At 38.4% G+C, this 27,535-nt stretch overlaps 1 protein-coding gene across 1 annotated transcript in view; it reads left to right on the top strand.

Annotated features, from left to right (window-relative positions):
* DCBLD2 (discoidin, CUB and LCCL domain containing 2) overlaps window positions 1-27,535 on the top strand; it is a 46,518-nt gene that overhangs the window by 5,785 nt on the left and 13,198 nt on the right. Inside the window, exons 2-8 of the mRNA XM_055702026.1 lie at window positions 12,212-12,439; window positions 16,671-16,808; window positions 18,029-18,080; window positions 19,431-19,503; window positions 23,035-23,168; window positions 23,838-23,878; window positions 26,506-26,721. Of these exons, the coding sequence (XP_055558001.1) occupies window positions 12,212-12,439; window positions 16,671-16,808; window positions 18,029-18,080; window positions 19,431-19,503; window positions 23,035-23,168; window positions 23,838-23,878; window positions 26,506-26,721 (882 nt within the window). The remainder of the gene's footprint in view (window positions 1-12,211; window positions 12,440-16,670; window positions 16,809-18,028; window positions 18,081-19,430; window positions 19,504-23,034; window positions 23,169-23,837; window positions 23,879-26,505; window positions 26,722-27,535) is intronic.

Genomic DNA, 27,535 nt, shown 5'->3' with positions numbered 1-27,535 from the left:
GCCTGCAGGCCGTAGTTTGAAGACCCCTGCATTAGGTTTTTAATGTGATCGCTGCTGTTCTGTATAGTTTCAGTCATCGGCTAGTTCAGTGCTGCCTTGAATGCATCAACTTTGATAGCTTAGATAATCAGTACAAACACAATCCTTGTTGGAATTGCTGCTCAACATATTGACAAATGTTTCTATTTTTTCTTCATAATCAATATTTCTATTGGTTATTTTATCCATATTGTGAAAGCTTTTAAAATAAGCAATTGCATGTCACCTCCACTTTTGTAGCTGCATCCTGTGCTTTGGGAAAGCAGTTAGGATTACCTGGAATTTGTTTTGTAGTCAAAGGATTTCCCTCTCCTCCTGCATTTTGTGATTAACAGTTGCTTTTAGATTAATTTCTTTAATCAAATATTATGGAACATCCGTGGTCCTTTTTTTGGAGAATAGTAGTATTGTTGAAACCGTTGTCCAAGCAACATGGGTTTGTTACTAAACGGAGGTTGGGGGAGGTGGGGAGGGGGAGCAGTAGTAATGTTAACATAAAAGGCTGTGTAGAAACTTGCATTAAAGTAGGATCTATAAAGTTCTCAGTGCATTTTTTTTGTACAGTGTGGTGGGTTATTTTCTGTGAAGCCTGTTCATTAATGTGGTAAGAATGTGAAATACCAGATTTTGTTAAGCTTTGTGCTTTGCCTTCCATTGTTTGAGGCAAACAGTTTGAGCTGTACTATTCACATTCTGTTTGAACTTGTTGCTTTATATTTGAACACATTTGATGTTATTTGAATTAAAAATTAGAGTTGAAAATATGGTAGTGATTTGACATCTGGACCACAGAATAACATTGATTTTGAATATTGCTTTTGTTTGAATAATTCTTTGTCTAGTCTAGAAAAAGAAAACAAACCCCGACCCTTGGATGAGTAAGAAACATTTAACCTGTGCTATGTCCTTGCATGATCACTTAGTTTCCCTTGGTGAAGAGCTGTAAAAGGGTAACATTTCTTTATGGTTGCTAAACTCCTAAAAAATGGATTTAAGGGGCAGATAATTCATACTTGTTTAGCTACCGTTATCTCGGTTATTTCAATCATTTGGATCTTGGGATTGATACACAGGCACTTGATACTGCTTATGGCATTTGGACGCTTCCTGTTGGCATTTCTTACAAAATCTCCATGTTTTTAGTTATCAGTTCTGTTTGGGTTACATTCCTTTTTCTCTACAAATACTGGAATAAAAGAAATTTACCATGAGTTAGCAGACTGTGAGGCTTAGACCAGCAAACAGCCGATGCTTGCTGAATCTCAGTGATTAGTTATTGCTTTGACTTGAGACTAGTTGCACCTTGAAAATCAAGCACATCAGTGTTTATCTTTGACAGTAAGTGACAACTCATACTTCTAGAATTTTCGTTGCGAGTTTGCAGTAAGACTGTAATTTGAGTTGACATCCCTAGCTGTAAAACAATTGAAATACATTTACAGTAACTATGTAAAATATAATACTAAGTGCATTGGCAATTGTTCTAGTCGGGTAAATCCTTTTCAAGAAAAAGGGTTCCTGAAAGCAGAAGATCTGTAAGTAGGGGCTGAACACATACTTGTCAGATGTGCTTGCTTTTAATTTTTGCTAACACAAGGAGGATGTTTTGGCCTGTTCTCTGGTCTCTGTGTATGATAGGTGTTCTGCATTTTGACTCAGTCAGTTACTATTTTCGTACAATTTTTTTGACTGGTGATATTAAGAACCCCTGTTCTTAGAATCTTACTGAAAGTACAAAGTTTCAAGTTTTTGACTGAATGAACTTCTACCCTATTAATAGATGTTCCATGCATCTTGTTTTTGAAGGGTAACACAATTAGGAAAGTTCCAGTTCTGCACAACTGTTCCAATAGCATACATAGCTGTTGCATTAGTAAATGTTTTTGTGTAAGCTGAATAAAGTTTATGAACTTTGTTGTCTCATTCTTGGCAATAGTAGTATTGAATAATAAGGAATTAGCCCATATGCCATAAATAAAGTAGGCGTATTTTTGGAGAATATCTTTGAAACAGTTGGTTTCGTGGTTGTTTTTTGTTGGGTTTTTTTTTTTTTGGGTGGTGGTTGCTTGTTTGTTTTCCTCTCTTAAACGTTTAAAGCATGGTAGCTTTAGAAATAGTTAAAAATTCTCTCTCTCTCAAGATACCTTTAAATCAAGTCTGAAAACTTTCTGGAAAGTTAAATTTAATGCAACATCCTACATTCCCTTTGGTTAGAATCATAATTAGCCAACTGTAAGTAGTTGTGGCATACAAAAAATCAAACCTAAAAGGGTACTTCTGGTCTTCAGTACTGTGAATCTATCTTTCTGTAAAATGACCTATAAATTAGGGTCAGAGAGGTTCAAACCTGACATATGTTTTTTCTTTTTGGGAAGTCTGGAGGTTTTTTTCTTTGGTTGGGGGTGTGTGTGCCTGTGTGTGGGGTTTTTTTTTTCCGTTGTTTTTTTTAAGAAATGTTTCTCCAGTGCTTTCTTTATACTAAAGTTTGTCTTTCATTAGCAAGACTGTATTACATCAGTTTTGTTAATTTTATCATTAAAAAAAAAATCAGATATTTTCAGAGGGTTTTTTTGTTCTGTGTGGATATCTTTGGTTGTATTAACACTTTTAATTGTGCAGTAAAAGTTTAAAGTAAATTTATTACATTTTAACATTCCTGCATTCTTTGTGATGTGAAAACTGAATTCAGCTCCTGCAAAATCACAGGAGACTACGCTGTTAACCATATTCCAGAGATGCTGCATCATATATGTACTGAAAAATGAAAATTAAATCAGTGGTCAGATCATCTGTATGCTTTATTAAACACCTGCCTCCCTGCTTTATAACTTCCCTTGTTAATCTGCCCTCTAAACCTTCCTCTCAGATTTTTGAAGTTCTTTCCAAATCTACTTTCAGTTCAAGGAAGAGGTTTTGTCATCCAGGATTGGAATAGTATCCGAGTGATAATCCTGCAGGCTACAGATCTTTGCATCCTCAATCTTGCTGAAATTCAATGTATTGTGCATGAGGCCACATGGATTCTCTTTTTTTGATGCTTCTTCCCCACAGTGGTTCTTCATATAGAACCATTTCCTAAATGATATGCTGATTTTCTTGGTTCTTTACTTGAAGTGCTGTGGGAGATGCCCTTTTGATATGTCCTTGAGGAATATTATTAGTGGTGGAAGGGTAACTTGAAGAGCTTGGTATGCTTCTGTAAATGGTTGTGAGCAGATAACTCTTCTGTCTTGATTTTGAAAAAGATGATGGTGTAAAAGCTTCTCAGAGTGATGCTGTCTGTCATATTAGACTAATACTGTTGATCTTAGTCTGGCATTTAAACAAAGTTTGTAAATAAATATTCTATAAAATTATTCCAGATTTGTAAAAGGGTATTTAGGGATGAAAAATAATTAACATTTTCTCCTCATAATCGATGATCTATTTGTGGTTTTCTTTAGACTGGGTAATCCTGACAGCTCAGACGTTGCCTAACTGTGAAGAGGAAATCTTTTCAGGTCTCTTAATTGATGTTTCTTGGAGTACAGGTAGTAATTGTTTCAGTGCCCAGTTGCAGCTTCAGATACTAAGGGAGGTAGGAACACTGAACTGTTTTAGCAGTTTTGTCACAGTTCTTTTATACATCCTATTTTTGCACTTCTAGTTTTATACTGAGGTGGAACTAAAGTAGCATATTAATTAGACTTGGCAAGACAAGTAACTTGTATAGCTGCTTGGATGTAGATGTTTTTTGTATAGAGAAACCCCACAGGAATGAGGAGGTGAAAGATCTTCAGTATCTTGAGTAGAAAGATTAATTAGGAGAGCAATGGAAACAGAAGGTGAATTGCAGTGTCACGGTTTTGCTTGGTTCCTTCTAGGAGCCAGGAGATTTTGGCTGTGGAAGGGTAGTTGGCTTAAGAGATCTACACGCGTATGGAGTATGTTGTGCATGTATGTTTGCCAGCAAATCCGCAAAGGTTTTCATAGTTGGCAACTTGTGCATCTTCAACAGGACTGTAGCCAGTTAAAGCTGTGTCTGGTCGTTTTAACTTTGCTCCAGAATGTTTAAGATGTGGAGAAAAACATCTTGCCTTGTTCAGTGTGGTGGACAGAAGCCACTGGTGCTTAATTTTTCTTTTACAAATCTGTGAGTTTTGTGAAACCAGGAAGGCTTGAACCACTGTTACCTGTTAATTTATATTTTTATGCCATTATATACAGGTGTCAAAATATGTATTATTATCACAAGGGTGGAAAGAGAGACACATTAAATTTAATCAGTTTGACCACCTACATATGAAGTCCAGTGCTGATGAGTTTTTATCTTTTTCTCAAGTATAATTGAAAACGTCAAATAAAGCATTTTCATTACTTTATCTCTTCATTTTTTGAAGAGCTGATTTCAGGGTCTGCAGTTCTGTAACACAAGACACCCTTTTCTTGCCTTGAAGGAGTTACAGCAAAGCTGATGGGCAGTTTTAAAGTTCACAGGTCGTTTTTACTGGAGCTTCACACACTGATGACTTCCTACATGATCTTGCTATATTTCTGTGATAAATTTTGGCACCAGTGACTGAAGTGTGTATATTTACTGTTATCTTCCTAATCATCCTATTTTTCAGTAGCACATATTGTTTGTTTCATTGATTGTATTTATAGAAGGTCACAAGTGTGAAATCACCCTTCCTTTTAAGGGAACCTCTACAAGGCAAAATCAGGAATGAATTATCTTTTAGAATAGGTTCTGTATTATATTTCATTACACTAGAATGAAACCATGTTGTTCACGGGGGAAAACTCCAGACAGTGCCCATCATAATTTTGCAATTAGAGTTGAAAATCAGTGTTAGAAATCAAGATGATGCTGTATGCCACCTACACTGACAGAGATACTGGTGTAGGGATGTGGAGTGTTACTGTTTCATCAGTTGGATGACAAACTTTAAAAGAGGGTTAGAAACTGGTATTTAAAGTCACTTCTTGGTGCAACTACGGGATGCAAATAATTCCAGCTGTTGAGTTTTTCTTTTTGAAAGCATCTAGATGCCCTGCTGTTTTTTGATCAGGTACCCAACCCATCAGCTTCCTTCCTGCTGGCTTCTGTTGATTCCATGGTAGCCAGTCATGATTTTTACCACTGTCAGCTGCTGTCTCACCCTCTGCCCCCTGCCCCTACCTTGCATTATCTCCATTGCACAGGCTCCTGGGACTGTTAGACTGCTGTTGATGCATACCTGTACCTTTACTCAAGAACAGGCAGAGAAGGAGGTAACCTGGGTATAAAACTGCTGTGCAGCTCAACACAGGTATGACAAGCACCAGCAGTGGCTAGGGCGAGAAGTCACAGCTCTTTATAAAAGTCAAGATGGTACTGCTGAGTTTGGTGTTCATGTATGCCACCATGGATCTGCAGCGTAGGTGGTGTAGTCCCATTTATCAACAGGTAACAGAAGAGATAAGAAAATGACTGTGGTGTCATCTGGAGAATTTTTTTGCCTCTTTGTTGACACATGTAAGGCTTGTGAAATTTCGTTTGGTCCTGGTGTGGTGGTGGGTTTGAAGACCTTAGAAGAGATTGGAAGCCTATTCTTACCATGACTGCTGCTTATTCTCATGGAGCTTTGTGTGACCACCTGTGTGTTATTTTTAATTTCCTTCATCAGCTTTGTTTCTGCTGCATAGCACTTAAAGCACTGAAGCACAGCAGCGTTTATTTTTATGAAAGTGTTGGTGCAGATTGCTAAGTAAATGATATGTCTTCGGAAGTGGGCAAGCTGCATGTGCCAGACAAAAGACAAGGTACAACACAAGTTGTCACTGTGACTCAGCATGGGCAGCAGATCAGGAGGGCTTCTGCAGTATGTGTCATTGAACACAGAGCCCTCTTAGAGAGTCCTCACGTAAATCACTTTTCACCATGGCTAGCCTGTCTTTGTAGGCTGCTTTTGCCTGCATACTATTTAAGCAAGTCATAGCTGTCCCCGGGGACTTCTCTCGTTTTCCCGATTTCAGCAAGAAAAAGGTCTGCAGCAGTCTCGTACAGCTGATCTTTCCTGGTTTTTTGAAGTAGTCAGGTTAGTACATGATAGCAGAGGAAGAAAAGCTTATCTGCTCTGATGATTTAAGAATTTAAGTTAATTTGTTTTAAAAATTATACTGTATTTTGGAAGTTAAATTTAGCAAGGCTATGTTACTCTTTTGTGCAAAATTCAGTGGCTGGAAGCAAAGACTGCATTTCCAGAGATAGTGATTGAAAAGCTGTGTGTACAGATTAAAATAGTAAAGTACTAATTATCACTAGCCTAGCATGAAGCTAGCATTGTAGATGCAAACAGTAAAATTTTGTTGTAACGGCATCTTAAATTGTGTACTTTTGCTATAAGAGCAAGAATGGGCTGCTGTGTCCTGCCCCCGGCCCTCGCTGCACTGAGCTGCCAACGTTGTGAAAGGCAAAATGCCTGTGGTGCTTTACCTTTTGTCCTATTCCTCAGCCCGAGGTTTCCTCACCCTTCTGAGGGTGACCAGAAGCAAGCAGATAATCCGGGCCCGAGATAAGGGTGGCCCCGCCCCACCCGGGTGGCCCACCAAAAGCTAGAGGCAGACAAGGCTTGCCTTTGTCTGTGGCTGCACTAATTTAAAGTGCCTTCAAGTGTTTATTGAGCTATGGTCTCACCTGTGGAAGCGTGGGATTTTTTATGTGTGAAACATCTGTAATGGGATGAAATGTGCAAACCAGTGTGTTACTGAGGTAAATAAAGGACATAAAGATGAAGGTGGCCTGTGTACTTGTTGGCTTGTTAAGAAAATTAATTCTGACAGAGGAGCGGATTACTTCTGAAGAATGTAGTTGTGTGGATTTTGGTAGAAAAAGCAATGGGTCTGGAGGACACCAATAAGGACATTTGGAAATACCTGAACAAGCTGTTTAGAATTTGATGTCTCAGTGGTCTTCATTCCTGCTTCTTAATCATGGATTGTTATGTTGGTTGTGTAAACTTTCTTGCCCACACTGAGAAAAGCAAAAAGTGGATGCAGTGTCTCTTAGGGACACACTGATAAAAAGTGGGAAAGAGCACAGGAACTGAACAGAAGAGGAGGAATTACATCAGTGCATTGAATCAGAGGTAGTTGTGTATTTGCAGTGAAATTAAATGCCTTAAAACATCTTCTTGCTTACATAACTCTAATAGATTTGATTCTACCTTTACTTAGATTTGATTCTACCTTTACTTAGATTTGATTCTACCTTTACTTAGATTTGATTCTACCTTTACTTAGATTTGATTCTACCTTTACTTAGATTTGATTCTACCTTTACTTAGATTTGATTCTACCTTTACTTAGATTTGATTCTACCTTTACTTCGTTAAGAAAGAGTTAATTACATCCTGTATATAGTCACAAACTTAAAGAAAATCCTAACTTACATATGTACAATCTTCTCAGGAAACCCACTGGTTAAATTGAGTCTGTTCAAAAGGCAGTGCCATGTGTTAAAATTGAGATCAGCATTTTGATATGCATTGGTTATGCCTTACAGACTGTAATCTTAAACTGTCTGATGTCTTTATCATTCTCTCTTCTCCAAGTAAGGAATGGGAAAGCATCCTCTAGTCTTAAAGATTACTTTTCAATGTGTTTTGGTAGTGAGAACAAGATTAGCAGTCACTAACAGCAGCCAATTTCAGGGGGAAAAGTTCTGATTAATTGACTCCAACAACTACGAAGAATAATTAATCTTTTTGTGGGTATTATTAGAGTACTTAGCACCCACTTCTGCATGTGCAGTATCCTCTCATTTTATTAAATTTGACAGTTTCTTCTTACCCAGTGCACTTTGGTATGTTTGTACTGGTTCGAGTTCTGTATTTTGTTGATGTAAAGAACTTGTGTATGAGAAATGGTTTTAAATCATTTGCATGATCGCATCAGACATCAGTGTGCCACAGGCCGGGGGGTCACCTGAAATCTGTCAGGATAATTCATCCAGACTGCACTCGACGGCGCCTGCAGAAGAGATGAATGGTTCTCCTGACAACAGCAGTCTGCTTGCCTCTGCCCCCTGCTTGAGGCACCCATGTTTCCAACACACATTTTGGTGAAGAGCTGAGCTTATTCATGTTTGGTATGAACACGGTCCTCAGGACATGTGAAATTCAATGCACATCTGCAGACCTTCCAGCACATGTCAGGTATAATGTATGTGCAAGTGATGTGATGCTACTGTGAAGAGCTTTCTCTGTTCTGCAAGTGCATTAGGTCTGTTGTGTGACAGAGAAGGCTGAAAGAAAGCAGGAGAGTCATTAGCTGTGTACTGACAACAGAAACTGTCAACCCATTCAGGAATAATTGATTTAGGCATTGATGTCTGTCTCTTCTAGGTGTTCTCAGATATTCCACACTCATGCATACAGATTAATAGGAGCAAAAGATTCAGTGGCACTTAATGACTTGCAAATGAAGTAGCTAATGCTCCTATATAAGTGGCTGTAGCGCAAAAAATTGTACTTTCTCTTTTTATTGTAGAAATTGCTGAGTATTGCAGATTGCTCCCCTGATGCAGGAGATATATATATATACACACACACACACATATCTCTGGAGTTGATCAGTGGTATTTGTGCAACTTTGGCAGAAATGATGAAGCACCACTTACATAGGGAGGCTCAAGAGCTACCCTTTTATAGTACCAATAAAATAACATGAGGTTTCGTTCTTCTGCAAGTTTCACTGGAGATGTGATTTTTAGAAATTTCCAAATAGCTCCTGAATGATGTTGCTGCTGCACTTGGCAGACTATCTGTTATTGCATGTTGGACATGCAATGATAATCTTTAAATTCTTCAGGCATGATGTGTCTGGCACTTCTGCTATCACTAACCTAAGTGAAACACACAACAAAATGAGTTCTCAAATGTCCAGCCAGAATTAACTACTTTTAAAAATTGGCTTCATAGTACAACAATGCTGCAGATGCAGTTCAGCACAACATTTTTCCTTTCCATTTCTTTCTAGTATGATTTGACAACAGGTTCTTTAATGTGGATGGGTTAGAGGAGTATTTTTCCTCACATGTTTTCAAGAATGCCTTCAGCAAAAGGGAGATTTGAAATTTGCATTTCCATTAAATTGTGTGAGACAGATTAGTAAGGTTTTCTATCTAGCCACTGGGAACATGACTGATTGTTTCAAGCTACAAGGGGAAATTTGACATTTCTTAGTGATGCATCTTTAAAAGAAAAGTCTCAGTGTCTTTTTAAAACTTATTTTATTTGCATTTTATCTCCTAAATGTGTGTGTGAGGTTGTTTCTGGAGTTCTTTCGCTTTTCTCATCAGAAGGGTGTACCCTGTTCGTCATACAAATGTAGTGCCGGTATTGTTTTATGCTTGAGACAGCTGAACAGCAAACTAGTGAATAAGAGGTTTAAATGAATGTTAGGCATGATCTTTTCTGCTTTTAACTGGAGAAGTTTACAATTTAAGTACAATTTGGATCAAAGAAGATACCTGAGCTCTCCTTTGTCTTTACCTTCCAGCGGCATAGGCTTAAGATGCAAAAGTGTGGGGAAGAATCAGAAATGCATAATCGTGTGTGTTACTGGTATTCCTGGCTGTAAGAACTAGCATTTGTGTGGTTACTGCATTGCAATAACAGGCCCATTGAAATGAGAAATAATTAACTATCAAGTATTCTAGATAGCATAAACATTTCCTTAAAATGCACTCAGAACAATTTATCTGCCCTGTACAGGTGAAAGCTATTATGATTTCATGTTCAAAAAGCCACTTTATTAGTGTATCTGCATAATGTTTTCAATCCGTACATGAGTAAATGGTTGCTTACTGCTGTCACAAGTTAGGAAATGCAGAGAACTGCTTAACTGGCTTGTTGCATTTAAGACGTAACCTAAACCTGACTGCTGCATATGTTGAAAATTAATTTTACATGTCTGCAGTATAAAGAGTTTTGAAATACTAGCCATAAATATCACCATAAATACAGGCCTAGTATATATTTGTTGTTTCGATTGTTGTTAATAACTTCCATGCGTTTCGTAATGTATGTGAGTACTTGCTTGCAAAAAAACCCCAGTTTACTAGCAAAGAAATCAGTATTTTTCTTGACTGTTAATCATATTGTGACTAATAAGGAATCTGACATTTAAATGTTTACTAACTAGTAAACCAAACCCCTAGAGGTTTTCAATGATAAATCTTTTACTTACTCTTAGCTTTATAACATGTCTTTGGAAAGAAACCAGGATTAAAGTGATACTCAAGACATGTGGTTTAAGCTACTTGTTTGTAACATTGGGCAATTGTGCCTCACGTATTAGAACAGCAGTAATCTAAGAAAGTGATTTCTCAGCTGTCACCCAAATGGAAATAATACTTGTGATGGGATGGAACAAAGCATTTTAAAGTAAATTGCTAAAACTGGATGAAGAAAAAACATGTCTAAGCAACAGCTTTTCAAATAGAAATTTTGATTTTACTGAAACAGTTATTCTAGTTCCCTTTCCAAAGAAGATGCCTCATTTTGCTTCAAAACTGCTAGCAAGAAAAAAAAAGCTGCAGTTTGCATCTGTTTGTGATTCTGTATATACAAGCAGCACTTAGCTTTTACAACATGCAGCTATTTGTCAGTGTGCTCAGATTATAAAGAGAATAGGTTAGTTAAAATTCTTAAATATGTATACAGTTTTTGTTCTTAAAGCTAAGCTTACCTTTCATGTTTAGCAGAGGAACTACATATGCTAGTATATGGTAGGAAACACTTTGACTGACTTCTAGCTGACAAAACAAACATCTGTTGATACAAATTATGTTGAGCATTGTGAACTTCTGGAGTGCGGGATTTTGACATAATGTTAAGTCGGTTATAATCACTTGGGAAGTACTATACACAGGCATGAATTCTGAAGGGTGGAATGGACCTACAGTTAATACATGTATTTTGAGTGGTGTAAAAGACATTTTTTAGCAGCATATCTAACCTGATTTTTGACTTTGCTATTTTTGCTTATGTTACTTTATTGAAGATCCTGAAAGGTCCTCATTGCTTTTAGGATAGTGTGTACAGGTCTTTTTCAAAAGATCTCCAGACTTTCATGATGCTGTTCCTGGCATACTCTTTTCATGAGACTAAATTCAATAAATAGGCTTTTTAGCCTCCGGTGCTACAAAAATAAACCTGAAATGTTACAAGGCTTATTTTCTGGGGCTTAGGTTACTGGAGGTATTAATTCTGCTGGGTGTGCCTTTATGCTCAGGAATACTTTGTTTCATCTTGATTTATAAAGAGCCAGTGATGGCCAGTGTTCTGTAAAGAACATTCTGATTTCCAAAACAGCCCAGATACTCTTAAGCTTCTTCTACTACGTACTGGGGGGAATTAATGTCTAGCTGAGTAAATAGATTTATGGGTTTGCTCTTTATAGTTTGATTTTGAGAATACACAATTTGTGCTGGTTTTTTCCCACTTGTTAAATAAGTTGTCTTTAGCATTGTTACTACTGTTTAAAATTAATACTCAAATGTTAGGTAGAGGGCTTATTATAATTTGTAATCAATATGTTGTACAAATCCAGAAAAAACTAGCATGGCCTCTAAAGAACTGTAAAAAATTAACTACAGTGTTAAAATTGTGCTATATTAGAAAACAGCACACCAACAGTTTGATGATAGTCAGGCCTGGCAGTTATTTTCAGTAGAGTATTTGCTTTCCATTGTCTTTATTCTTTTTCATTATGCTGTGGGTACAGCAAGAAGTAAAACAACTGATGTGCTTTTGTTTTATCAGTGGGTTTCTCCTTCCTTTTCAGAACGTGTTTTTTTCTGTACATAGGTTTTGAGGGAACGTGAGATAGCAGGGACACTTTCTGTACTAACTGTGCAATTTCTTAAGTAATTATGGAGGATTTTTTGTATGGTTGAGGAAGCTGTAGCAGCTCTCTGATCACCTGTGATGAGAAGCTAAACATTAGGCAACATTGGTTGAATGTTATTTTCTCACAATAGCTGTTTCATCTGCATGTGACTTACCCTGGAGTTTTCTTGCAATATGATTAGTATGGTTAAGAAACCAGCAAATCTTACACCACTGCTAAAAAACAGGATGATGAAATTGCCAGTGAAGCTGCGAAGATGAACTCGTGTTGCTGATTTGTTTTTATTCTTTTGCAGGTGATGGATGTGGGCACACCGTTCTGGGCCCTGAAAGTGGAACTCTTGCTTCGATAAACTACCCACAGACCTCTCCCAACAGCACAGTTTGTGAATGGGAAATTCGTGTAAAGCCTGGGCAGCGAGTTCAGCTCAAATTTGGTGATTTTGATATTGATGACTCGGATTCTTGTCATTCCAGTTACTTAAGAGTTCACAATGGGATTGGCCCCACAAGGGCAGAGATAGGTAGGCGCTTTTACTGTTGGTGTTTGAAAGCTATTGCCTTGTAAAGAACTTGGATATACTGTTGTTACTTTTCTTACTTTTTAAATTTCTCCTTGTTTACGTGCTCTGAGCATAGAGTAACTACTAGGTGTTAAGTTTTTTTTTGTAGCCCTGGAAAACTGTAACCGTTCAGTTTGATATTGGGCAGGGTATGACCTTGTCTGAATACATCATGCACTGCTTTGTACAGTGTGGGTTGTGAGTCTTATGAGAAGTGATGAAAAGAAGGAAATTTTCATTATTTACAGGAATCTCAAATAAGGTAAAGAAAGGGATTTTAATAATTTTGTAATCAGAGTTGTGTTTTTCCTGAACTTTGTATCAAGGAAACACAGCAAAACTGTGAGGAGTGCTCTCTGTACCTCACCTCATGAGAAAAACAGCCATCAGGGACCAGTTTTAATAAATTTACTACTGGTAGTACTTCTAGAAAGCATAGCTAAGGAAAGATTCTCTTATATGCTATAGGGGTCTTCAGTGCAGAGAGGGAGTACAGGTGCAACTGTAACTATATAAAAATAAAGAGGTAAAGAAAACAGTAATCTGTTTTCTTTTTCTCTGGTGACATGCCCATTTCAAGTATGCTTACCATTATTGCTCAGCAGATGAACTCTTTGTTTAGAACGCCAGAGTATTCTTAATGTAATTCTTAAATAATTGCATTTGGTTTACTGTTACTAAAGCGTATGTGGACATATCTTCTTGACACAATTCCTATATCCTAAAAATGTGCTGAAAAAAAGATGAGTAATAATGATAGCAGAACATCCTACCTTTAGTTCGTGCATACAACAACTAGATGCTGAAAGCAACACAGATCCTAAAATAATCTTTGATTCTTCAGATTTTCAAAGGAAATTTAACTGTAAGGTTTGTTTTTTCTCAGACATCTTCAGTAGTCTGTGAAGTTCTTGTAAGCAGCAGAGAGGGAGATGCAAAACTATGAGGATCATATATATCTTAACTGAAATGCTTTTCTTTTTATATGGAATCGCTCTGATTTGAGCTAATAATACTGCCAGGATTAAAGGATGTCAGGCTTGAAAAATTGTGTAGTTCAAGTGTCCCCCATTTTCTGATAATGTCCATAGTTTAATTTTTCTCCTCTTTAGAGGACAAAGTGAATCTCATGACTGTACGGCAGGGTTTTTTTCAAATAGCAGTGTGACATTATCATCTACATCAAGGTATATGTAGGCTTTTAAGACCCCTGTGGTTACTTTCCATAAAACTCAAAACAAATTGTCATTCTTCTTTTAGCAAAATTAGTTGTTACTGTGCAGATTAAAGCTTTAGGAAAGAAAATAAAATTAATCTGCAGAGAGACAGAAAGAGAGATTTACTTCACCAGGATTGTTTTTGTGCAACTCAAATGCTAATTCTGCTACACTGAGTCTTTTTATAAAGAGGCTAGTGGAATGTTAGCTTTTTTAATCCTCTTTTCCAACTGTTTCCTAGGTAAGCGTGTGTGAAAATCAGTATGTGCTTGGAGTAGTTGAGCCACACTTGGCCTAAAATAGGAAACACTGCAGTCCTTAAATGGCAAGGAACATTGAGTTCTGATAAGTCTATTACTCACTTGTAAAAGTGACTTAATGGTTTCAAGTAAATTTTCTACTTCATTTATTTCTCTTGACTTTCAGCTGTTCCCAGCTTGTGTAGTAGCATGGTATGTTGAACAAATATGTGTGTTGTTCTACTTTTAAATAAATTAAATCACAGAACAAACAGTGATATTAACATTGACAGATACAGATGATGCAGATTCTTGAATGTTCATATTTGAAGCAACAAACACTGGAGGGATTAAACAGTGACCTGAATTTGTTTGGAAGAAATCTGGATTTATCCTAAGTTTTTTCATTCAAGACTGCTAGCATGATCTAATGTTAAAATACTTGTATTACGTAAAATCTGAAATTCAGTGATACCTACTTTAACGCAAAATTACTTAAAAATTGGCTGATTAGATTAAAAAGTTGTTAGTGGGTTAGTTCACCGACAGAGGTTTCTAATGAAGCTTTTAAGGGCTAGTTCTAATTCCAAGCCTTTTCGATATTTACCAATAAAACAAAAGAATATTCAAATCCTTGGTTTGAAATTTGTCTCTAGTTTAAGTAAGATCTAGAGGTAGTTTTTATTAGCTTTCATCACAGTCCAATCACTGTGTGTCTACAGTCAGATTTACTTATTTAGTACATGCAGTGTAATGCTAGACCTACAGGAGCAGAGAATGTAAGCTGCTGTGGGAATTCCCTCTCCTGATGCAGTGTTGTTGTACAAAAGTACTTGGGGTCATTCAATGCCTAAATACAGACAAAATAGAGAAATTACATCTTCTGCACGTACCATTGACTGAGGTGTCATGACAGTAATGTTTTGTCCATTTCTAGTGCTTGCTTTTTAAAAAGATTGCTAAAAATCTGGTGAGAGGCCAGTGAAGAATTAGAAAAATGATTCATAGTCTCAAAAGTATGTCTTGCCATGCATCATAAAGTGCATCAGTCTACAGTTTGTCAAAGGCTGTATCTCCATGGTACTAGCAGCACTGGATAGTTCAGGCAAGCTAGATTTAAATGTCTTGCCCTGTATATTTGTCAAAGAAGAGGAGATATGGTTTCTTGAGGACATTCTGATCTACCCTGAGAGGAGTCTCATTCTGGTCAATTGTGTAACAAAACAAAACTTAAAAAACAAAGGAGAATAAAAGTGGTAGTTGAAAAAATTACGCAGTTCATCATAATAAATGCAGTTAATCATTGAAACATGACTTGGAGCAGAACATAGGGTCAATATGGAGATTTGGTAAAAGAGAACTTATTTCTTTGTATCTGTTGCTGATAACCAGTTTAAGTGGTGAGTTGAGGTAAGGTTATATTTGTATAATATTATAAATTTCATTGAAGTATTGTAAAATCTATTTTCTCTTTTTTCATTAGAATATACTCTTGCTTTGTTCAAAAATATATGAATAAGCAACATTTACAAAGCCTTGAATAATGATAGGAATTTGTATTTCTAATTTTTAAATTTATTTGATCAGTATTTGAGAGTGCAGTTCACTTTTTAAAGGAATTTGACATGCATGTTATATTTGTGTTGCATTGTATTTGTTAAGAACTATTCCTGCAGTACAGTGTTAGTCCACTCCCTCTAGTTCAGTTTCGTAATTTGCCTTTAGTTGAGAAGGGAGCCTGGCTTCTTTTTTTTGGTGTTTTATGATATAACATACTTATGCTCAAGAAAGCAAATAAATTAATGTTAGACTGAAACATACGCAGTGTCATTTGTTGCTGGTGATTATCCACTTCGATTATCCAGTGCAGAATCTTAAATAGTGTTATAGATGGTTTACAGTATTGAGTGATCAAGGGAGCCTATAGAACAGGTTTGGTTTTTCTTTTTTTTCTTAACAGGTTAATAAAATGGTCAGTGTTTTATTAAAGTTTCTAATTAGTAGAAGTGCAGAATTCCCTATTGACTTGGGTGCATTTAACAGACATTCATCCAGGTAAAGACTTTTGGCAGTAATTGTGGGACTTCATAGTGCAAATACTGTCAGCATCTGCAGACTCCAGCATCTCAGTTTAAAATGTATAATTTTTGATGGCAAGAGAAGTATCCAGATGCAGAACCTCTCAGGTTTTATAGGTGCAGCAAACCAGAAAGTGAACCAACTGGCAGTTTATATTGATGGTACTTGCATATACTTAATGCTGAAGTGCCGTGAGTCATGCCTGCTGCTGTCCTAAATGAAGAAAAGCAGTTGACAGAAACCATGAAATAGTAAACGATAAAGAAGTGCCCCAACAGCTGGGGGAGGAGAAGAGCTTTTTTCTCATTTGCTTCTATAGGTGATTCTTATTGCCCTAACTTGATCCCATTCCCTAACAGATTTCTCACAGTCTTTGACGAACTGGCTGTGAGAGTTATGCATGGCTAGAGGTGAATGGGATAAGGTCACATTTATTTGCACGTGTTAAGGGTATGAGAGTTTCTTACCTGCTGACAGTGACAAATGTGGTACCCATATTCTTCCATTTGCCTTAAATGGACACTGATGACATCATTTCATGTCACGCACATGGATTTGTTTTTGAATATACACCAGTAATGTGAGCTTACACTGCAATTGAAATAAGATGCCTATTATGTATGTTGGTTTTGGTCTGTCTCCCTCTTCTCTCCATAGGAAAATACTGTGGGTTTGGCTTTCAAATGGATGGTTTAATTACTTCAAAAAGTAATGAAGTCACAGTACAGTTCATGAGTGGAACACACACTTCTGGACGTGGATTTCTTGCAGCTTATTCAACCACTGACAAATCAGGTATTTATTTGGTAATTTTTCTGTGCTGGTAAAATCAGAGCTGTCTCATAAAAACACGTAACTCATTTATTTATTCCCCTGACCTCGCAAATTAACTTCTAAAAATGAAGACTCTGAATGCAGTCTTCCTGATACTTCTGCATAGGAAGTGAGACCGGCAGTTACTGTAAGTTGCTGTAGTTTTAAAGAAACGGTATCGAAGCTTACCTTGGATAGCAGAAGAAGAGTCATAGTTATCTTTACGAATGAAAGAACTGCTTCAGATAAAGGACAAAATACATTTTTTCAGGTACTAGTCAAGCTGGCAGATAACTAACAAGTTTTCTTGCTGAGATTTATATATTGTATACAGACCAACCTCACAGAAAATTTTATTTCAATAACAGTATTGAAAAATCCCTCAGCTCTTTAATTATATCATCTGCTGACTACTTTTTAGTCTTTTTGCCAGTTCTTGTTTGTTATGTGGTTTTGGTTATTCTGGCCTCTGAAAGAGGTTGCTGTATTTGTTTTGCATCTCCTTCCACTCATTGTAAAGGTGTGTGACTTACGTGGTCCAGAAGGAAATGAAGGATTGCCAGCAACAGCTTCACAAGGCAAAAGGCTTGAGAAGACCCCTTCTGGAAGTAATGCTAAAAAGAGCAGATAAAGAGTTTTAATTTTTAATTTTTATTTTGTGGTTTTCCTGATGCTTTTCTCTGTATGTGTGTTTCAGACTGTGTGTGCTGAAACACAGCAGAGAGAAATGTGAAATGTGAGATATTGGTCATGGGTGCCAGTAACATGGCTCTTAATAGCTTATTCCCTGTGCTGCCTGGTTTCAGTGCTGTAGGACTGTTAAATGCTGAAAACACAGGCCTGTTTAGTCAACTTACTTAATTTTATGGAAAGATCGTATGTTTGTGTGTCTGAATTATCTTAGGATCTCTGCACTATAGCTATAAATCAAAATTAAGCTGCACAGAAAATGTTTTTTGTTGTGTTTCTCTTCTGGTCTATGTCACATTCTCAGTGATTTCCCAGTTACTCAGCCAAATTATCAAGGTTCTACTGTAATACCGAATCTGTTGCAAGAAAATTTAGTAGGAATGTAGTTTTTTTCATTCTGAATCTTTTGTTTAAGCCACAGAGGCTCAAATGTATATATTTGTGCACTTGAGGAAGCATATTCAAACTTATTGTCTTTATCATCCTCTTGACCTAACATTTTTTCTTTCCAGACCTAATTACCTGTTTAGACAATGCAAGTCAATTTTCCGAACCAGAATTCAAGTAAGACTGACTTTTACCTGTTTCCCCCCAGTCTCTTTAGTGATGTCATTTTAATGTTTCTGCTTCCCTCTGTTACTTATACCTGATGCAGCTTGAAAATTGGCTGTCCGGAGAACCTAAGAAACAAACTAATTAGGGTTAGAGCCAAATAACTTTGACATTTGCGCTCCTCCTTCCTCCCTCTCTCTCTTTCCTGTTTTTGTTACATATGTGCAGCATACAGTAGAGCCTCGTTAATTTGCACTAACACAAAAGCGCCAATATTCACATAGAAAGAATATTGCTTTTAGAAACCTATATTACAGCAGGTATACACCTTAAATACTGCAATTCCTATTACAGTTACTTAAGGAGCACTAAACTGTGAAATGTGTTAAAAATTACAAACCCATTTCACAGTTTGGTGTGAATTAATGAGATTCTGTGGAGACATAAAATGCTGTACCTTCTGGTGGGGGAAACAGGCCATTTCCATGTTTTATCCTTCTCCGTTTCCATCTAAAGCAGGGACAGTGTTTAAAGCTGCAGACTGTTGTGAAGTACATAAATACACTTTCTGGAGAACTTCAGCCCCGGCATTATTAAATGTTTCAAAGTGCAACCTTTGCCTTTCTCTTTCATTTCCCCAAGTTCAAAATAGGCTTCTTATTGTAGGTTCTGGCCTTATTCAACATGTGCTGAAGTCTGTGAATCCCACTATTTTCATGGTACCTGCAACATTGCTTCAACTGCTGTTGAACTGCAGTGAAGATGTTAATAGTTTACTCCAGCTCATTGTTAAATCTTGAAGGTCTGATAGTTTTTGTATGTGCAATTTGAAATGGCACAAGAACACGAACATGGGCTTGCATCAGAGGTGCAGACATCTTGCCTCTTGCTTTTCAGGAGCTAGTAGTATTAACTGAATTTTGCCAGTTTTTTGCTATCAAAGCATTGCCAGGAGCTGTTATAAAAGAGCATTACTTTTCATATGTGTTACTTAAAGATGCAGAATAAATAGATATGCAAATCTCTTATTTATAAAATATAATTAATTAATATTGGTACTTACATGACTTTCAGTTTAAAGAAGCCATGCAGTATTTATGTTATAAAATGCTGGCTTTATTAATTTATTGTATTGAGACTGGAACTTTCAACTTTTCTCAACTTTTTCAAGTCTGTTCTGTACTTCTATTCCTGAGTACTTTTTTGTCTGATTTGATACGTCTTCCATTAGGATGTATCCTTAAATAGTGATATACGAATGATAACAGCGCATTGTAGATCAAAAACATAGTGACTATTCTATAATGTTGTAAGTGTTGTAGTTGCATGCATATATTTACTTGATATTTTCTTCTCTTCCAGTAAGTACTGTCCAGCTGGATGCGTGATTCCTTTTGCTGATATTTCAGGCACTATTCCCCATGGATACAGAGACGTAAGTAAAAATACTGTGGGCTCACATGAATTTTGATAAAACACGCAGTGTATAATTACAAGTCAATTGTAGTTGTTCACATTAGTTCTGCTGCTTGGGTTCTGGAATTTGTATGTCCTGAAGTGAATAGCATGGTGCTCACTTTTTTGCACAGCTGGTGAATGGCTGGTGCCTCAGATGTTGCCATCTCCAAGGAGTTAAGTAGTGAAGTAAAGACTCAAGTGTTTTTGTAAGGCCTGCTGAGAAGGGTGAATTGATCAAAATATTGTTTTCTATTTCCTGTTTTGTTTTTGTTGGCTTTCTCAGGTTGGGAAATTCAGATTCATAAAGAGAAAACCAGTTTTTTAATGATGTGGTTTAATCTCATGGTTACCTTAATTTTTTATTACAACATGATAGATGAAATAATATTTATACTCAGCAGCTATAAAACTATTTGCAAAACAGAGTTCATACTGTAATAGTTCTATAAAATGAAAATCTTTAATAATGTACTATTTACGTAGAACACTACAAAAACCTGCACAATTTTTCTGATGTAAGCTTTTGCAACTGGATTAGCATACCTGCTATAGGACTGGATAGTGTTTGTTTTGTTTATTTTAAAGTTATTATTATTTTTCCAGCAATGTAGTAAAAAATTACAGTAAACCTCTGTATTTATGAGAGGACTGGAGCACCTCTCCTGTGAGACTGGCTGAGAGAGTTGGGGTGGTTCAGCCTGGAGAAGACAAGGCTCCAGGGAGACCTTACCAGCCTGCCAGTACCTGAAGGGGCCAACAGGAAGGATGGAGAGGGGCTTTGTACAGGTGCATGTAGTGATAGGGCCAGGGGTGGTGGCTTTAAACTGAAAGAGCAGAGATTTAGATCAGCTGTGAGGAGGAAATGGTTCAGTGTGGGGGTGGTGAGGTGCTGGCAGCAGAGGCTGCCCAGAGCAGCTGTGGGTGCCCCATCCCTGGCAGGGCTCAAGGCCAGGCTGGACAGGGCTGGGAGCAGCCGGGGCTGGGGGAAGGGGTCCCTGCCCATGGCGGGGGGGGCTGGGGCTCGGTGATGTTTAAGGTCCCTTCCAACCCAAACCATTCTCTGATTCTGTGATCTTAAAATATTCTTTTAATAAGCCATTAGGTCTAGCACAGAGGAAAGACAATTTTAAAATGTTAGTAAGCAAAGATTTTAATATTAAATACAAACCCAAAGTGTGCCTCTCTGATGATCTTTTCTCAAATATCTGTAAATCCTAGGCTACCTGCTTAAATAATTACCCATTGTATAAATGTCACCACAGCATAACTGTGTTATATGATCTGGTCCACAGTGAGTTCTTATTGAAACGGCTGCAAGATAGTTTTTGTAGCTAGTAACAAGATGGAGTTGTTTTTCTATCAAACATATTTGCAGCATCTGTAGGAGTCCTGTTTGCTGGGAATTTTTTTGCCAAAATCTGGAAAAACTGTTTTTTATAGAGGAAAAAGGAAACGTTAGGAAATAATGTCCTGTGGCTTTCTTTTTGTGTACTTCATTGCTCCGAATAAAAAAGCAGATAATTTCCCAGAAGTCAAGCTGTGTGGAAAGAAATCAAATTGTCCAGCACTGCAGACCAAATTACAGGTAGAGATTTCTCCTGCATCTCTTTCAAATGATCAGCAGCTGCTTGCTGCTTTTAAAAATACCCTAAGTCTTGGTTCTTTTCTATGTGACCAAGTCCTTGCCGCTGACTTGGACCTCTCATTGCTGACATCTGGTGAGCAGGGAGGGGAGAGAATCCCATGCTCTTACTTTCAGGGGAAAGTAGGAAAGGAAGGGGGAGCTGTGTGCATGAGCAAGACACAATTACATTTATTTAGAAAGCTTTTGGGATGTTTGAGAGCTGGGGAGTAGGGTTAAAGTTTTTATGTGTGAATATACTGTGGAGAGTTATTTTTGGAGAAGTCTGGTCAGCAGGTATTTTTGCCAGTGAGCTTGAGATACAGGGGCATCCTGGCATGCTGCACCATGTAATTCTTTCTAAAGAAGCCACAACGGAGAATGTTGTTCTGTTTTTAAAACAATGTGAGAAAGAAAAAAAAATCATCTATGAAGCCTTCCTTCTCTGGAAAGGACCTGCTGACTCCTTCGGAAAGAATTGTGGTGAGGCTCTGTAGCACCCAGTGGGCTGGCTGGCAGAGCAGTGCAGCAAGTGCGTTTAGTAGTGACAGCTAGCAGTGGACTTTGTTTGGGGGAGCAAGTGTTAACAGTAAATAAAAATCTGCAGGCATCATCTATTGTTTATTGACTTGAGCAAGTCTGCATTGGGATACCACACTAGTAATAAGAAGCTAAATATGGTTTCTGGGAAGTATGTTGGGAGATAACCCAGGTGGTCCTTCACAGACAGCTTGGGCCCACTCGATCTAAAATTCAGGTTGATCCCTGTCTCACCGGTTATGATCAAGGGGCTGCAGAATGCAACGTGCCTGTGCATATCGCAGTGCTGCACGTTGCAGGAACGCCTGTGAATAGCTCTCTGTGCCCGTTGCACTGTCTGCAGCCAGTGATCTCCCAGAAGCCATGGTACAAAGCCGCTGCTGCTAAACTTCTTTTGGAACTGGACTGTTTCTCTGCTCCTGAGCACTAGGGTGTTTCTTGGTTAAGCCCAGAAGGGTTTGGTTCCCAGCTGGAGAAGATCTCCTGGGCTAGCTTTTGTCCAGGAGATAGAGGTGTCCTGCTTTGCTCCCTCTGTGGTGCATCCGAAGGTCTCAGCGTGGTGAGTCAGCCCTGCTCTCTGTGGCGCAGCTGGCCTGCAAGCCAGCGAGATGGCAGCGCCACTGTGACACTTGTTAGTGGATCTGGGCTAACGCTCGTTCAGGGAGAGAAGGAAAGAACAGGATGTCCTGCAAAAACTTTTTGCATAACTGATCTCCATTGATTCTGTATAACCTAGGTAATCGGCTGCTTTAGAATTAATTGTATTCATGTATTACTGTGGGTTTATATTGTATTCATGTATTACTGTGGGTTTATATGGATCAGAGTGCTGGGTGGCTAAACCATATTTAACCATGAATTAAAATAAAATATATAACCCATCAGCTAAAAGCTATGAAATCTGCAGTGCATCACTCCTTAATTGTGAGAAAATGGAAAAAAAAACACCTTTCAGTGTGCTTTCTATTAAAGGGTTTCCTATGTATTAATGTATTGAACTCTGTTGTCTAACGTGATAGATTTATTGTAGACTGAAAGTCTGGCTGGCTGGCTTTTTCAAACTGATTCACCTTTGTAATTTGTTTGATCTTATTTAATTACAAGAGTTACATTCCAAATATATCTGGATGAGGACACAGTGAAATGTAGGACCTTCTGTTTGTATAAATTCTATAATAAATCAAAGATGAATGGTTTCTAAATAATGGAGATAACAGTTAAATAAGAACAGTATCTTCATGTAAGAATAACAAAGACTAACTGGACAATGTAGCATTTACAATATACAGTATAGTATTTAATTTTTTTACAACGTAGTGTTAAATTTTTCTTCCCCCCCTCTTCAAGTCATCATCACTTTGTATGGCTGGTGTTCATGCAGGCGTCGTGTCAGATACGCTGGGTGGCCAAATCAATGTTGTAATCAGCAAGGGCATTCCATACTATGAAGGCTCCCTGGCTAACAATGTCACCTCAAAAGTGTAAGTATACTTCCCATGTTCTCTTTTTCTTTAGCACCCTAGATCTTGGTAGTGTCCCGTTGCAGGATGAATTTCAGCTAGTGGAGCTGTTCTGTGGATAGGTTCTCTTCTGTAAGATTCTCAAAATGCTCTTTTGCCGTGGTGTGATTGTTTTACCAGATATTTTTAACCTCTAGATTATAAAGATTAATTTTCCAAATTCTGCGAGGAGGTTTTATCTTGCAAAATGTGTGGCATGACCATAAATTCATAGTGGTTTGTGGAAAAGTAATAATTTAATGGCAACTTTTTAGTTGCAGGGAAAAGACTCTCATTTTATTTCAGAAGTCCCAGGAATGAGAGCAGTCAGAGGAGACCGTGTCTTGTTATTATGATTAGCTTAATTTGAAAGGGAAGCATTTTAATGAAGTCTTCCCATTTTCTGGATGGATGTTTGTTTGAAAGCCTGTAACTCGGTATATCTGGACTAGATGTCAGTTGAAAAAGTGTCGGTGCTGAAGACGCTGCAGCTTGATGGCAGGGAGTGTTACATTAATAGGGAAGTGCTTGTTCAGGCATTTATGCGCATAGGTTTCAGTAGCAAGCAGACAAGAAAAAGAAATTGAAGACAGACTCTTTCAGTTTTCTTCACTGACTACCACAAAAATCTTAATCTTTTGTTCTGTGCAGGGGACCATTATCTACAAGTCTCTTCACATTTAAGACAAGCGGTAAGCATTATTACATGTATTACATCTTGATACTTTCTTACAAATCTTGTGCGTAGAAATGCATGTGCAGGTATTTTATTTCTCTCTTTTTTTTTTTTTCCTAGTTAGCGAGACTTTTTTTACTGCATTCCTCAGTAATGTATATTTGAATTGGTTTACTATCTCATTTTGATGATTGTTATCACTATTTATAGATAGTGATGTATAAAGGAAGCCTTGCTTATCTGCAGAAAGAGATTGTTTCAGGTTATGTTCCTCTGTTATAGTCTGGTTTAAAGTGACTTGACTCCCATACTTCAAACACACTGCTAAAGCAGAGCTGGGCACCTGAGAGTTGCTCTTTATTTATGACAACTGTGCATTCTAGGCTCTTTCCAGGTTTACTCGGTACACTTCCCTTGTTGCTCCCTAAGAGAGCTAGCAGAAATCCCCAAATGATGCCTCAACTTTCTCTACTTCCTTTTACTTTTTTTTCTGCCATATTCTTGCACAATGCTATGTGATAAATTCCTTCTCTCTCTTGCTCTGGAAGGGCATCTCTTGGGCCTGGCTCTGTGTGTAAGTTGTGTTCCTGCTTGACTGCCATGACACGTTTTGTAAACGTGTACCTGGTTGCTGGTTGGTAGAGCAAGTGTTGCCCCTTTGTCAACCTTTCTGCATTGCACAGTTTTACTTTCTATCAATTACCTATTTTTCAAATAAATAAGCTGTAGTTCTCTAAAGGGGAGTCACTTTTCTGTAAGTCACTTTGAATGCCATCCTTTGAGTGGATGTTGGAAGTATTGTGAAGACAGTGGCCTTTGTTTAGGCTCTTTTTAACTGTTTTAATTAATGTAAAAAAAACCCCAACCAAGAACAAAAGCATTGCATCTGTTTTCTGTAAGGATAAAGGTTTTTTTTAAACAAAAGGGGAAATCATACACATACTTCTCAAAAGTAAACAAGTACTTTTCCTAATATATAAATAAAACTGATGCTGGATGGGAATATAAAGTCAGGAATCCAGTGGGCAGGGGTGTTTGGAGATGGCGATGTATACAAACAAGTGAAAATTAGAAAATATAATCCACATAATACTCAAATAATTTTTCCTCCGGACCTCTACAAGAGCTGGAAGAAGGAATTGCATGTCTGGTGACCTTATGCATGGAGAATATTAAACACAGTGATCGAGGCAGCATTTGTTGTGGTTTTTTTGTCTTTCAAAATGTGATCTGACAGTGTATATGAAAGTAATTAAATAGCCTGGAAATATGAAGAGATAGGAGAAAATGCTGATCTAGGCTGGATCTGGATCCAGATCTAGATACGGATTTCAGTGACACATTTGAGAAATTGAATAAGCTGGAGCCAAGATGCAAGTCTAGATTAAAATGTGTGTAGTTGGGTGGCCTAGGTGTTAGCTGAAGGACAAAGAGGACCTCCATAGTATGCTCAGATGAGGTTTATCACACTGTGGTGAAGTTACTAGTGTAGCTCTGCCATAACAGTTGGTTTCATGACTTGTTACAAAACAGAAGAGTGTGTTACTAATGCTAGAGGTGCGGTTAGTGCAGAGGAAGGTGGAACTATTTGTACAGGAAGACCTGGCTGACTTTGAGACTTGAGTAACAGAAATTAATTGAAGGATCACAGAGCATGTATGAGGGGGTATGCAGAGACTGAGGCATTTCTGCTGCACACCGGTAGCTTGTTAGATGGCAAGGACAGATGAGGGAAGGGATTCGGTTAGTGAAGTGCTAATGTGATACTGTGCTGCAGCTGGTGAAGTATGGCCAGTCGGGTCAGTGAACTGTTAATGCCGTTGCACAGAGCATTGGCAAAGCCTTGTCTGGCATCCAGTGGGATGTGGGCTCTGCCACCTGCGCCTCCCCTGTTGAGGGGTCAGTGTGGAGCGAGGCTGCAGAGGTGCCTGCAGGGATGGGGGAGCTCACAGCAAAAGGGAAGCCAGGCTGCCTTCTTCAGGCTGGCTGGCTGAAGGCAGAGGTTGCTCTCAGCTGATGGATCTGGGGAATACGTGTTGGCACTGCAGAACCAGATTTCAGCAAAGAGCAAATGGGTATCAACTAGCCACAAGGAAATTCAGCCAGGAATTCAGGGGATGTGTTTTGGCCATCAGCAGAATGTGACACGGCAAGAACTTTGAGTAAGAATGATGGCAAAAAACATGACTTAATTTCTAGGATGTGTTTGAGCTCAAGGGCTTCCTACGTGCTTTGGTGTATTGTCCAAATTAACATTGTGATCCTGGGGTGGGTTTAAAACCCAGGAAGTGATATAGACATAAAAAAAGGAACATATGATCAAGTACTCTTAAACCATGACAGCTCCTCCAAAGCTTCTCATCTAGTGCTCGCTCTGGGTGGTAATTTGAGAGAATATCCACCTTACTCTTGAACAGGCATAAATCCTGAGATAATCATGACCACAAGTTTGGTTCCAGCATCACTGTTGTTCTGGCATCACTGTTAGAAAGCAGAAGATGGTGTGATTTGTTGGTAGTGATTTTATGGAATAAATTTAGATGGCAGTTTAATATTTGCACGTAAAGTCTTAAAATCCAAGCAGGTAAAATAATTGCGTAACTTGAATTTTCATTTTGATTCCTCACCTTTTCTGTTGCTCAGGTTGCTATGGGACACTAGGGATGGAATCCGGGGTAATCCCTGATTCCCAGATCACGGCATCATCTATTCTGGAGAGGTCTGACCCAACAGGACAAGTGGACATGTGGAAACCCGAAAATGCCAGACTAAAAAGGGTTGGTCCTCCTTGGGCTGCTTTCATCAGCGATGAACATCAGTGGTTGCAGATTGACTTGAATAAAGAAAAGAGAGTAACAGGTAGGTGAATCTGATGTGGCTTTTAAGCGGCATTCAAAAAGTTTGGTTACTGACTTCCTTTTTTCCAGTGCTTGGTCTTAGACAAAGTCCAAGTGACACTTCATTACCATTACAGCAAATGTGGTCCCAGGTCCTAGCTAATATGCTGGGGAGCCTGGAGTTGAACAGGTGGAGTTGCATAGTAGAGAACGCCTCAGTATTTGTTGAAATGTTTCCTGTGGTTTTATTGGATCCTTGATGCTTCTCGTTTCCTGCTGATTGTCTCCTTGGAGGTACAAATCCATATCCAGTCAGCTCAGTCCACTGGTACCTCTGATGCAAGTGTACTGGCTTATGTGTCTAGGTTTTCCCTGCTGCCTGTCATGGCCACAATGAATCCAACAGCGGAGATAGGAGCAGTTGCAGTGCAATGTGGGATAAGGAGCAGACAAAGGAAACCAGCTGGCAACCTCCCCTTCGCCTCGTTGCCTGAAGTGGGGCTTGGGCCAAGTGTTGGGGATGGGGGGCCCCTCTGCAGTCTGTTGTGCTTTCCCTCAGCAAATGGACCAGACAGTGCAGACTGATGCAGCCAGGCCCCAGGTCAGGCTCTGCTCCTTCCCAGAGGTGGACCATCCATCATGATTTTAGTAGCTGTGTTTATTTGGAGAGACGGCTGGTTGGAGGTGCTGTTTCCCAATCCACTCTGGATGGTTTGCTTCACATTTTGGGAGCTGGGCGAGCGAGTGAGCTCACAGTTACCTGTTCCTGTTGGTCACAGTGTGGCCCATGGTGAAGCACTGAGGCGTTTGCGTTCTGGGTTTAACCTCAGGGGTAG

Source organism: Falco cherrug, chromosome 2 (genome assembly GCF_023634085.1).
Source record: "Falco cherrug isolate bFalChe1 chromosome 2, bFalChe1.pri, whole genome shotgun sequence".
Taxonomy (NCBI): Eukaryota; Metazoa; Chordata; class Aves; order Falconiformes; family Falconidae; genus Falco; species Falco cherrug.
Note: the sequence above shows the minus strand (reverse complement) of the source record. Positions and strands in the feature narration are given on the sequence as shown.